General features: G+C 35.4%; 4 protein-coding genes across 11 annotated transcripts in view; 2 read left to right on the forward strand and 2 right to left on the reverse strand.

Moving 5' to 3' along the window:
• The window catches only part of LOC116429512 (uncharacterized), a 57,497-nt gene extending 52,647 nt beyond the window's left edge, over positions 1-4,850 (reverse strand). For 3 of the 6 annotated variants that reach the window (XM_031982529.2, XM_031982527.2, XM_031982521.2), the window contains exon 1: positions 3,156-3,401. The gene's annotated coding sequence lies outside the window, so the exon portion shown is untranslated. Of the gene's footprint in view, positions 1-2,674; positions 2,769-2,800; positions 2,944-3,155; positions 3,402-4,700 lie in introns of those variants that run through there. The other 3 variants (XM_031982523.2, XM_031982524.2, XM_031982525.2) reach the window with 3 other exon arrangements.
• A 988-nt stretch (positions 4,851-5,838) lies between these two features.
• Positions 5,839-7,659, forward strand: LOC116429518 (transmembrane emp24 domain-containing protein 7). Of its 3 annotated transcripts, none has more exons than XM_031982542.2 (4): positions 5,839-5,976; positions 6,062-6,258; positions 6,533-6,772; positions 6,861-7,659. In XM_031982542.2, exons 2-4 carry the CDS (start codon positions 6,103-6,105, stop codon positions 7,074-7,076), a joined length of 612 nt encoding a protein of 203 aa, XP_031838402.1. In that variant the 5' UTR covers positions 5,839-5,976; positions 6,062-6,102; the 3' UTR covers positions 7,077-7,659. The 3 variants fall into 3 exon arrangements, with proteins under 3 accessions (XP_031838402.1, XP_031838401.1, XP_031838400.1); XM_031982541.2 differs by having other exon boundaries at positions 5,880-5,980; XM_031982540.2 differs by lacking the exon at positions 5,839-5,976 and having other exon boundaries at positions 5,983-6,258; positions 6,861-7,656.
• Positions 7,660-7,899: 240 nt separating this feature from the next.
• LOC116429515 (CDK5 regulatory subunit-associated protein 3) lies at positions 7,900-10,331 on the forward strand. Its single transcript, XM_031982536.2, has 9 exons — positions 7,900-8,067; positions 8,131-8,305; positions 8,390-8,628; positions 8,702-8,972; positions 9,046-9,176; positions 9,246-9,512; positions 9,591-9,802; positions 9,873-10,044; positions 10,116-10,331. The coding sequence occupies exons 1-9, from the start codon at positions 8,062-8,064 to the stop codon at positions 10,185-10,187; spliced, it is 1,545 nt and encodes a 514-aa protein (XP_031838396.2). The 5' UTR covers positions 7,900-8,061; the 3' UTR covers positions 10,188-10,331.
• Positions 10,332-10,454: 123 nt separating this feature from the next.
• On the reverse strand, positions 10,455-11,460 carry LOC116429520 (basic phospholipase A2 homolog 1). Its single transcript, XM_076368226.1, has 4 exons — positions 11,318-11,460; positions 11,072-11,236; positions 10,743-10,852; positions 10,455-10,668 (listed from the first exon to the last, which is right to left on the reverse strand). Exons 1-4 carry the CDS (start codon positions 11,458-11,460, stop codon positions 10,502-10,504), a joined length of 585 nt encoding a protein of 194 aa, XP_076224341.1. The 3' UTR covers positions 10,455-10,501.
• Between the last annotated feature and the right edge of the window lie 819 nt (positions 11,461-12,279).

Here is a 12,279-nt window from a genome sequence, read left to right on the forward strand (position 1 = left end):
TATTTTCTCATTTAAACAGGGAAACGATCGGTTGCACTAATGAGCTGTTAATCTAGTTACATCTGTTACAAATGGACAGAATTTTGATAGTATCGCTAGTCTCGAGGGAAATACACGATTTTCGAAGGATCGAAACGATCAACTCACCCCATTAATCCTGTACCATGCAAATCAAAATTTCCAAGCTTCTTCCTCTACAATTATCAAACACAGCAAAAGCTTCGTTATCTAAAATCCTCTTCACTATTCTAAGATATTAACCCTCCAAACTCGGGAGCTCTTCGCAAGAAACATTCGGCATTTCTGTTGCATAAACAACATTCTTCCATTTACATTAACGCCCTGATTGCCTATAAACCTAACTCCCGAGATCTAAATGATCAAGCATCAATTGTTCCAAGAACAGAACAACCTATACCTAAACCCAGCGTTAAGAAACGAATCTCATCTCGACACTCGCGTATCGACGCATTACGCAAGCTCGATACCGTACGCGAACCTGTATAAATTCCGCCGTATCGAATCAAGTGGTGAGTCACCTCCCGGCCGCGGAAGGGTGAACCGAAACTGCAGTGGAAACGCACCCCTGCAGCTCGTGCAAGGAAGCCGACCGCCTGCGCTGGCGGTAAAGAAACGCCGGGTCCCGGAGGAGCAGGGAAAACAAAGTTCCCGAGATCGCACGGTTAAGGAAACGCGGGCGGGGAAATAAATTCCGGCGGTAACGTCATAAAGGGTGTACCTACCTACCGTTTCCGGGTGGCGGCGCGGCCCCCGGGGGTTATACCGGCGGTATACGATTTTGGTGCGAGAGACCGCCATAAAACGGCTCGCTCTGCCCGACTGTCTAGACTCGCGGGGCGTTCCACGTGAATAGTGCAATACGCGCTACGATCGATCTTACTGTCCGCCCGGATAAGCCCGTAGTTTTCACCGCGGCGACGTCCGCGATCGAGCGGACACAGGTCAACGGCCCGCTACGGATAATTGAGGATCGGCCGGCTGATAATTAGCGGCTGGCCCGATCATGCCCCGATGCGCCGATTGGAAGAAACGTGGCACTTTGTAACGCATCGCTTGCCAGCTTTTATTCTAAGCGGACCGATTTCAAGCGAAGGGAAACACGATGCACGCGCGCGGCGACGCGACGCCGCGGTATGCGCGATCTTTTTTGCGGATTAGATGGGGAGGGGGAGGAGGAGGAGGAGGGGGGCAGGATTTTCTAATTAGCCCTCCTCTCGCGGGGATCGATGCTTATCGACGGTGCTATACCCGTGTTTATCGCGATAGCGTGGCTGCTATCGTCTTCGGAATCGTTACCGTGCGATAGCTCGGTTACTTTCTAGTTGTGGGCATTGTTGCTGGGACGTTATTGACCGATCGGATTGCAGCGATTTAAATGATACTGTTCATTATGATTACTCATTGGTTTTGGCTTTTTGGTGTTTGATGTAATGATTTATTGAGTGTGAGAATGTTTGTTAGTTTGTTCGTGTAACATATTGCGACTCTGTGGGACTGTGTGTTTGTGAGATATATAGTGTGAGGTAGTTTGTGTGTTGTGTTTGTACTATCGAGTTTCTCTTGAGAGGTAAACTGTGCTTTTTTTTCTCTGCTGATAATTGTTAGTATCGGTGGCACTGGAAGTTGGTAGCAATGTTTATTTAGTAATATTAGGAGTATTGGGTATTGGGGAATGTGATATGTTTGTTGAAGGTAATGGAATGATCTAAGGTTCGCAGACGTTGCATTTGTTGAGATATTTACGAATGATTTGCAACGATATTGTGCCATTGTTATTTATACTTTGACACCAGCAGATAAAGGGGAAATTTATTAATATAGCCAGGTATTTCAGCATCGCGTCCGTCAACCTTGCTTCGTTTATTTGCTATATTCGACTATTTTTAACTTCCGTTACGGCAACCCTACCCGTTCGTATATAACCTAACGCCGCCTCCTTTCGAAGATCGTGGAAATTTGTTGGGAAACCGAAAATTAGACACGTGGCAGGAAAATATATGCAGCACCCGACGATACAAATAATTAAACAATAATTTGAACCGAGTATTATTGAAATGTATCCAATTATTAATTGCAACAATGATGTCGGTGGAAATAATTTATCGGAACCTAAAATAATTACAAATGTAAATTATTAATTTATCTGACCACTAGTCATGCATTTTCACAAAGATTTGATTTAAACTTCATTATATAATTTACAGTAATAAGTGATCTAAATTTAATGGTAAACAGTGGAGCATTGATTTTCAATGTATATAATAAATATAAAGCCACAATTTAAGTGAAACGAAGTAATAAATAAAATTCGAATATTTTGAAAAGTTAGGTTACCACTGTAGTCAGTAAAGAGACATTGCGATTCGAACAGGTAGCCAGCTCTACAAAACCACTTTCCAAACAGCTCTTCGCTATTAATCTCTAGTTTATCATTACACAAAAACAGCAATCACCAAGTAAATAGTTTTTGTTCGTCAAGGACTCGATTTCAAGTAGCAAGATTCACGAATATCCAAGATCAAAGGGACACTCGCTTGTAACAACAGATAAACCCTCTGTTCCCTCTGATTTCTAATCGACTCAATGAAAACACGCTGTCTTCATTAACAGCCTACCAAAATTCCCCGTACATTATTAAAACGGAATTACTTACGGTAAGTAAAACAACGTTGACCGCATTAAAATTCAAATTCGTCAGAACCGTTGCTATCTTAGTCAAAATACTAATCAGTCCGTTAAACACGCAACATATAGTTAACGATATTAATTAACTGTTTACCGTGCAAATGCCTTTAGAATAGCAAAGTAACCGCTGGATAATTATACTTCACCAAGCACCGTGCAGCGATATTCAGAAAAATATCGTGTTCCATCTAACCCAGTTAAGGTACCATTCTATCGTAAACTTGGGTAAATTCGACCAATGAATGTCACGCATCGCTGCTTCCCTGTAACACCGTGCGCGATCTGCCATTGGCCAAATATTTGAACTACTGTTATATTCCCCTTTTACTATTCCTTCGTTCTTCGCTCTGTTGTATCCTTTCATTGCGCACTATCCTTTTTCCTTGCGTGTGCACCCGTCTCGCTGCGGATAACGTTGCACAGGTACGGTTTCTAAATAGTACGCTTACCTTACGGACATCCGCCACGAGGATTTTTCGAGTCACCGACCTACGTTACACTGGATCATCTTCGGTCTCGAACCAATACGAACGCGTTTTCTCCTTTCACACGCGCTGCGACTTGTGGACCCCACTGGACGGAAACACAATTCCCGGCATGGATTTGTTTCGGCCACGCGAAAGGGAAATTCGTGGGTAAAAATAACACCGTGGATAGAACCGAGAGATGCACAGAAAGAGATCTGCCTCCTACCGTTGTCGTTCGAAAACTCATGGTGCCAGCAGCTTGATGCGGTCGTGTGCTCCTCCCCCCCACCCTATGGAGTTAATCGTGGTGTAGAAACCTCTCGTGTTGTTCGTATTTCGAACCTGACTCCTCGTGTACACACGGGGGGAGGACACATACACGTGTACACCATACACTAACGCGCAAAAGTTGGCTGCACGTGCAGTGGGAAAGACGTTCTTAAATTTCATGCCCGTAGGATGGGATCGATACTTCTCTTTCACGGATATATTTTTTTTCTCGCTTTGCTTAATTTACACGTGTTCGAGTTTGTCAAGTAGAGAAAAAAGGAAAGTGTGGCGGTTCGAACGTGACTGAAACGATCATTTCTTGTTTATTTTTCCAATTTCAGTTTCGTAGGTTTCGAATATTATCCTTGTGGTCATTCGATTGTAGTTTTGTCGAATTATTTTATATAACCGTTAATTCAATTTTTGAGCATGATTCTTCTGATATATTCAATGTAAAGTGAAACAATCACGGTGGAATTGAGATTTTATGAATTTTGAAAATCTAGCTATATTTTTGGAATATTAGATTATGCTTTCGTGTATCAAGGAAAAAATGATTTTTAAGAATGCTGCATGGAGTACATAGAACTTTTGATTGGTAGTGTATCCAGGTGCAGTAGTGACCATGTGTGTACGTATGTACTCACACGAGGGAGTATTTAAAAACTATTATATAAGCGTTACTGCAGCCTTATCGATATTCAAAGAATGATATACTTAATCATGATTCACGTACTGATTTCCTTGTAAAAGTATACAACCGTCGGTCACGAGATTTTTTTGCGGGAAAATAACAACGGCGTGCTTCGGTTTCGATCAAACCTTCCTATATCGATTTCATTCTAGATATACATAGAAACATTTTAAAATTAGAACGATTTGCAGGTACCGTTAAGGATCGTTCGAGCACGCTATGCAGGGTTATCAAAAAATTCACGTAGGTTATTGCTGAGCTAGTAAGGAATCGAGATTATATGATAACACATATGTATATAGACACTAAAGGTAAGGCACACGGTACCGCGTTACATATTCATATAATTTAATCTACATAATTACGATTTCATTTCCTTAATCTCAACCAAAACACACCTTTAAATATAGTTAGAGAAAGAGCTATTTTTGATACACGCGAAGTACACAATCTTTGTTTTCTTCATTGAAATGACGTAGAGACGTTAATGTAATTTAATAAAATAATACGTGTGTAACGTAGAAAAAATTGTTTGCTTTCTCATAATTACATGGTATACTTACGAAATGATTCTTGAGATTGCATACGATTTTTGCGTGCACCGTCACGCCTGGTGTTCTTTCGCAATGAAAAGGACCTTTATAGTGGTTTCCCTCTCTTTTGGATACCCCCTTTGCCCTTCGATACACGCGACTTGTTCTGCAACACACCTCCATGAATAAGTAACATGACAGACGAGGAGACTCTATTAGAATAGTAGGCGGGACCTTAGGGCGCCTCACGCAAACACTTTTGTGTGCACTTACACGTGCCAGCATGTATTACTAAAATGTAATGTCAGATAGTACACCAGTATATGTAAATATATAACGACAGATTAGACAAAGGGTTTCTTAAAAAAGCGATTTGTTATATTTTTTATTGTGAGTTAAAAAAACAACGAAAGTACTTAGATTATAACTTCCGGCGAATCACCCTGTATGCAGTATGAAAATGTAAAATGCTGTTAAGTAATTTAGTCTTTTGCAAATTCATTTTTGCAACTGAGTAAGTGTCTTGTGAATATAATTGTGATTACAATGTTTTTCTTGCTTCTACACACTTCTAAATAGAAAGTAGTGCAAATTATTGAACTTAATCTTATTTGTTTTATATGAAGTACTAAGTAACCAGTGATCCTGAAACAAACTTCCGGTTTTCTGGATCATGCAATGTAGAGGAAACACGTACAGGAAACTATTTAATATTCCATGAACTCGTACACGTGTATGTAATAATACACAATCAAAAACGTGACAAAACTTGTGAATTTATCCATATACGTCAATACCGGAAATGTATACAATTTCCTGATCCTTGTAATATCGCTATGCATCTGTGTAAGCAGATGTGTCAAAAAAAGTTTATTTTTTCAATAAAGGAATTTTCTGTTTTAATAAATTTCAGAAAAAATTGAGTGGGCGTTAAGAATGGTCTAGTTCTACTTTTATATTTGTATCGTTGAATCACTTGAAATTTTTCTATCTTGAAATACAAAATATATTTTAATTACAGTAATATAATTTCATCAGTGAAACGGGTAAACGTAAAGTAACATATGACAATTTTTTTCATAAAATATGGCCTCGAAGTAGATTTTTGATTACGTATATGAAAACAATTTATTCAAATTATTTACTTCGTATTTTATAACAGGCAACTACATAATGTTACTGATAAAAAACAGATAAAAAAATATGTATGCCAAACGTTCTTAAAAATTAGACGTTATCGCAGCCAGTTCCGTTCGTACGGCGCTCGAATCGGTGCTAGTAATATCCGGCCACGTTAAAATAGCTTGTTTGTATGAAATTTTGGCCAAGGCATTGATCAACTAATAAACTATCGTAGTTAATAAATTAATTTTACACTTTAATGTATGTAGGATAGTGTACGAACAATTAAAATCAAAAGAAGAAGGAAAAAATGGACTACTGGTCGATCTGCTTGCTGTTAGTTTCGCTATTCGGTACGATATTAAGGACTGGTGGCGTCGAGCTAACCTTCGAACTCCCCGATAATGAAAAACAGTGTTTCTTCGAAGAAATCGAGAAAAATACGACGGCAGTGCTCGAATTCCAGGTATGTCATCACGTACGATTAATTGAAATGATTTTCCTGGTAATGCGCAATTATGAAACCATATTTCTACAACATATGATAATTCGTTCATTGCAAAATGTAATAGAATTCGCCACGTTTACACTGATTGGTAGTTTATCATGAATTATTAATGATTACACTGAGAACGATTTTTTTATTATACTGAATATAGTGAATATAGATGTATTATTACATTGTAATATCAGCATGTTTCATAGATACTTATATTACAGCATAAGAAAATGTTTTACAGGTCGTGACAGGTGGACAGTATGATGTAGATGTAACTTTAGAAGCTCCAAATAAAGAAATCATCTACCAACAATATAAAGTACAGTTTGATTCACATCAGTTTACAACTGCTATGACAGGAGCGTATAAGGCCTGTTTCAGTAACGAGTTTTCAACATTTTCACATAAACTTGTTTATATGGAATTCCGTGTGGGTGATCAAGTACCACTCTTTGGAGAACATGCGACTGCTTTGACTCAGGTAATATAATACATTATAAATCAATTGCTACTGGAATATTTTATAATAATATATTTCATATACTACAAAAGTAAATAATTCTGTTTAGATGGAGTCATCGGCAACAGAAGTACACAAAAATTTAAACAGCATTTTAGATTACCAAACACATTATCGATTAAGAGAATCACAGGGACGTAAACGAGCAGAAGATCTGAATGATCACGTGCTTAAATGGTCCATTTTCGAAACAGTCGTAATTTTAATCATATGTGTGTCTCAGGTGTTCGTTTTGAAGACTTTCTTCGCAGAGAAGAAGCGCTAACACATCCACTAGTGTATTTGAGAATGAGTGTTTTCTTTGCTCACAATAAAATAACTTCTCCGTCTGAATGGCGCGAAATTGCGTCATAAATAATGTACCACAAGTTCTATTGACACTGTGCCATGTTCACACTGGCCAGTTGGTTCTAACGTCTACATATTTTTTTAGACGTTGCAGTACAACTGTATATCCAGCAGACGGAACATTCTAGTAAAATAAACTCTGTTTCCTCATGTATGAAAATGTTGTATATGCGCGTTCATGTGTGTATCATTTTAATATTAAGTTATAGAGAGGATAGAGTGTTTGAGTATGGTACCTGCTCTATTAAGAGTTATAACAGGGAACATAAGAGCAATTTGACTGTTATATCTCTTATGCTAAATTCTTAAGTTGTAATTATATATTGGTACAGGTAGTGTACAGACATTGCCAAGGAAAACACATTTTTTCTTACTGTAAAACTGTAATATAATAAATTAAAATATTTGCGCGAGTAATTGTGTTTGCTTATATGATCGTTTATTTCTCTTGTTTTTAACCATTATAAAACAGGAAACGTACGTACATGGAAATATAGTAATTAAATAAAATGTGAATTTTTTTTTATAAAAGTGTTATAATTATTTAATAAAAGTATTTTAATTGTAATTAAAACTCGTATCTTGTTTCTATATATGTAGAAAGTAGTATAAGAACTTCGTATTTTATCAAAACAATGATTATCTGTATAAGTATGATCAGAATATATTGATCAAAGTAGAGTACGTGGCATGTTCATTTCTATAACGTTTAGTCGTAGTAAATTTAAATTCCGTCTTTCCGGAAATACGTCAGAAACGTGTCACTAAGACAGCCGGTAGTGTAACCTAACCGTTGTAATCACTTTGAAATGTTATAACAATATAAGCAAGGATCTACAGCTGTTATAACCTACAGAGAAATAAACACAAGAAAATTAAATTATTTATAAATATTCTGTATTATGGAGGTAAATTTTAAACATTGAAATTTTATTATTTTATTAAGTTGTTATTAATGTTATCTTCATTAGGAGCAGAATTTTTCTATTGATATCAATACTGGAAAATTATTGGAATGGTTAATTAGCAGGCGGCATTGTAATAAAGATTGGCATACTAAAGTTTTAGTTCTCAGAGAAAAAATTAATAATGCAATTCAGGATATGCCTGAACACGATGGTATTACTAAATTATTATCTGGAACATGTAAGTTTCATTTGAATTTTGTATTTTAGCGTGTGTATTATAGATTTTTATGTGGTGTATTTATGTTTATTCATATCTTTTCAGACATAAATTATTTTCATTGTTTAAAAATAATAGAAATATTAAAGGAAACTGAGGCAGACACAAAGAATGTTTTTGGAAGATATGGATCACAGAGAATGAAAGACTGGCAGGAAATAGTAAAAGGATATGAGAAAGAAAATTTGTATCTTGCAGAAATTGCCCAAATCCTTATTAGAAATGTTAATTATGAAGTTCCTAGTATTAAGAAACAAATTCAAAAATTAGAACAAATGCAAGTTGTGAGTATTTCTATTATTTTAGGACATTGAAATTAAAGATACCTTTATTTTATTGAAAACAATATTTATTCAGGACTTAGAAAAGAAAGAGGCAGAGTATAAAAAATCGGAGAATACAGCTCGGTCAGAATTTAATTCACTTTGCAAACAATTAGGCATTCCTGGTCATCACGTTAAACAAGAACTAGCAGAGAAATTGAAAGAACTTCCAGAAATTTATGAGAGAATTGCAGAGAAAGCGAAATCGTTACAAAAGGCTGTAGAGTTCTACAGTGGTTTTGTTAATTATACTCTAGGTAGACAGCATGATGGTGGCTGTGTTTCCATGCTGAAATATGTTATTGGTATGCTAAAATTTAATTGGAAATAATGTTATGATTTTATTTCATACTGTATTACATATTATACCTCCATTAGACAAAGGAAATACTACCACATATGAATGGATTTATGGGGAACCTCCTTTATCAGTTAGTGAACCATCTTTAGATATAAATACCGATGATCATGATATGGAAAAACAGAAAATTGAGGAGGTTGAAAATATTGTATGTAAATTTCTAGAAATTCTTTAAACAGTATTTCGAAAGATCTGTTCAAAAAATTTCAACTTTTAGGGAATTGATTTCGGCGATATTGACCTAAACGGGGGTGTAAATTTTGATGGTGATATTAATTTGGAAGATAGCGGTGAAATTGATTGGGGCGATGGAAATGTGGAAGAAGTTGCACCTGGAGATATAGATTATAATGTTTCTTTGGAAGAATCTGGTATAGTTGTAGAAGCAGCTGGTCATGAAGGTGGAATAGCTACTGGTACTGATGCGTACACAGTACTCGATAATCCATCCACTAGAAACGATTTTATGGATCAATTATTTGAAGTATACACTATCTTTTCAATTAGGTTCATAACTATCAATATTGCTTGAAATGTTTTTTAAACTGTTTTTTCTTTACAGCTGGAAGCATTCCTTAAATTACGATTGTACGAATTAAAAATGGATGACAGTATGAACTTCTTAAGCTTTAGTCAGTTTCAAGACTCATCTTCTGTTCTGCAATATTCCACCTTAGAAAATACTCAGAATATGTTAGACAATGTACAAGTTGTTTTATCTCAGGTGTTGGATACAAAAGTTCAACACCTACATAACATTAAACACTCTGCTAGGTAATTAAATGAGAGGAATATTATTTTTATGTAATATTCCAAACATACTAATAAATATTCATGTTGGTAGATACATGGATGTACTAGCTGCAACCTTGAAACAGAAATTAAGTTTAATCGACAAAATGATAGCTTTACAAGATGCTATGAAACAAAAGAGGAAAAATGCTGCAGAAGAAGCGGAGTCTCTTCAACCTCTCTTACAACGCCTTATACAAAGAACAAAGGAATTACAAACACAGGTATCTACAACGTCGTTTCTAACGCTGTTGTACAAATATTTTATCAATTATTCTTGTTTATTTATTTACAGATAGAGCAAGATATTTCAAAGAAATACAAAAACAGAGTTGTACATTTAACTGGGGGCATAAGTACTTTGTAAATAATTCCTTTTGTAAAATAAGTGGTGTTAATGGTACTGTTTTCTGTATAAAGTTTATTATACAAAGATTTATATTTCAATATATTCTAATGCTCTTACCGATGTATTAAAGATAAAATATATTCTAAGGAAACATTGTTTTAATATACGCTTCGTGTTTCGGATTTCCTACATTAGAAACAAATTTTATACCTTCACTTATGTACAGGTGTTACGCGTTTACGAAAGGGTATTCGTATTATCTTTGGCATGTTAATCTAATTCATAAACTCATTTCCAATTCTAGTACTTATGCTTAAGAATTCCGTCGATAATTACATAGTCATAAAAAGATTTTGTACCAATCTCCAAGGCGACGAAGTACATACAGCTTTGGTCGTTGGGCAAGGATAACGTCTCAAACATTCAGCAAACGAGCGATCGCACTCGCACAATCGTTGAGCACACGACCCAGATCCTCCCCAGTTTCCGTGTTCAACAGCTGCAATGTAAAAAATACTAATAAACAAGCATTTTAAAGAGATATGCAAGCCAAATAAATCTAACGCAACGAACCACAAACCGGTTTATAACCGTGGTAACATCTCCAATAATATGGTACGAAGTACTCTGAAAACATTGCGCAATCTGTAGCGTCGTAGCACCAATCATGCATTTTACAACACCTGGAAAAAATTAAGTTACCGTTTAAAATAATTCATTTAACACTAGAACTGTCACACTCGTGAAAATTACGATTTTCCTTCTTATTTCGCAATTAAATATCTGAAATGCTTTGATAAATCAGTAATTTCACTTCAATACTATAATCAACATATAAAGAAACCTATTATTAATATATATATTTAAGCATCTAATATGTCAAATATTTCAAGGGAAATTACCTATCTATTCCATCTATGACATATCCTGAACCAAGAAAGCCACAATAACATCCATATCCTTTATAAGATAAAGGATTGCATCCAGTAGCACAAACTAGCATATTATAAAGATGTATTACACCTCTTTTAAATCTTTTATGTGACAACGTTTCTTCGTTGTGTACTCTAAAAGATTACTTTCTGTTAAATATAGTTAAATCAATTTTCCTGTAATACTCTAATGCTATTTATAGAATTTAGACTTACACTAATTGATAATCCTCTGTGTCATTACGTGTAAAGTTAACTGGAGGTATTGAACTCCATGACTCTCCAATCTGGTCGCTATGAAGATTTCCTTGTTGCCATTTATCATCTATATAATTAGTAAGCAGTTCATCTTTGTTCATTTTAAGCGTTTCGCTATTTGTAACTATCTTTTGGATATTTGGTGGATTCCTAGCTGTGCATTGGAAACAATTTTTAAGTACTGCATGCTTTTGTTTACGATCTTATTTATTATCAATTGTTATTAAATACATTGATAATAAACTGCCACACTTTTAATTGCTAATTATATAATACATTTTCTATCAGTTCGAAGGGATATCATTTCCCCGTTTTTTCACCCGTACATTCTTTCATTTCACGCTAGCTGCACCGTGATCTTTTAAAACGGGGCACACTTCCTCCTATAATGCAACGCATAACGCATTTATGACGCTAAAAAAATTGTTGCTTGGTCAATTGTTGATTTGCCCATTTTTAATCATTTTTTCTATCTTTCTATCACTTAAAAGTTGGATTTTTTCTCAAACGATTTGTTAACATTTCGAAACAATTTCCATCAAGATGGAAAATGAAACTAATTATATATATATATATATATATTTCAAACCGTTAATACTACAAATTATATCTCGTATTAAGCAAACATTCTCTATCGTTTAAAAGTACAATACCCTGACCTCGATATTTTACGTATACTTTACTAATATCACTACTTGAAATTCAAAAGATAATATAAATGATGGCTTTAACTTAAAGTTTCTAATCAATAGTATATATTTTTGGATAACTCCTTACGATTTATAATAATTACATACCACGACTATCACTACAAGGCGATGACACGAGTATCACAAACGACAAGACGAAGAAGATCCTCCACTGACACAACGGTTGCAACATCCCAGGTTCATGAAGAATCAACGCGACGTTGATCCTTT

This window comes from Nomia melanderi, chromosome 1 (assembly GCF_051020985.1).
Source record: "Nomia melanderi isolate GNS246 chromosome 1, iyNomMela1, whole genome shotgun sequence".
NCBI classification, from domain to species: Eukaryota; Metazoa; Arthropoda; class Insecta; order Hymenoptera; family Halictidae; genus Nomia; species Nomia melanderi.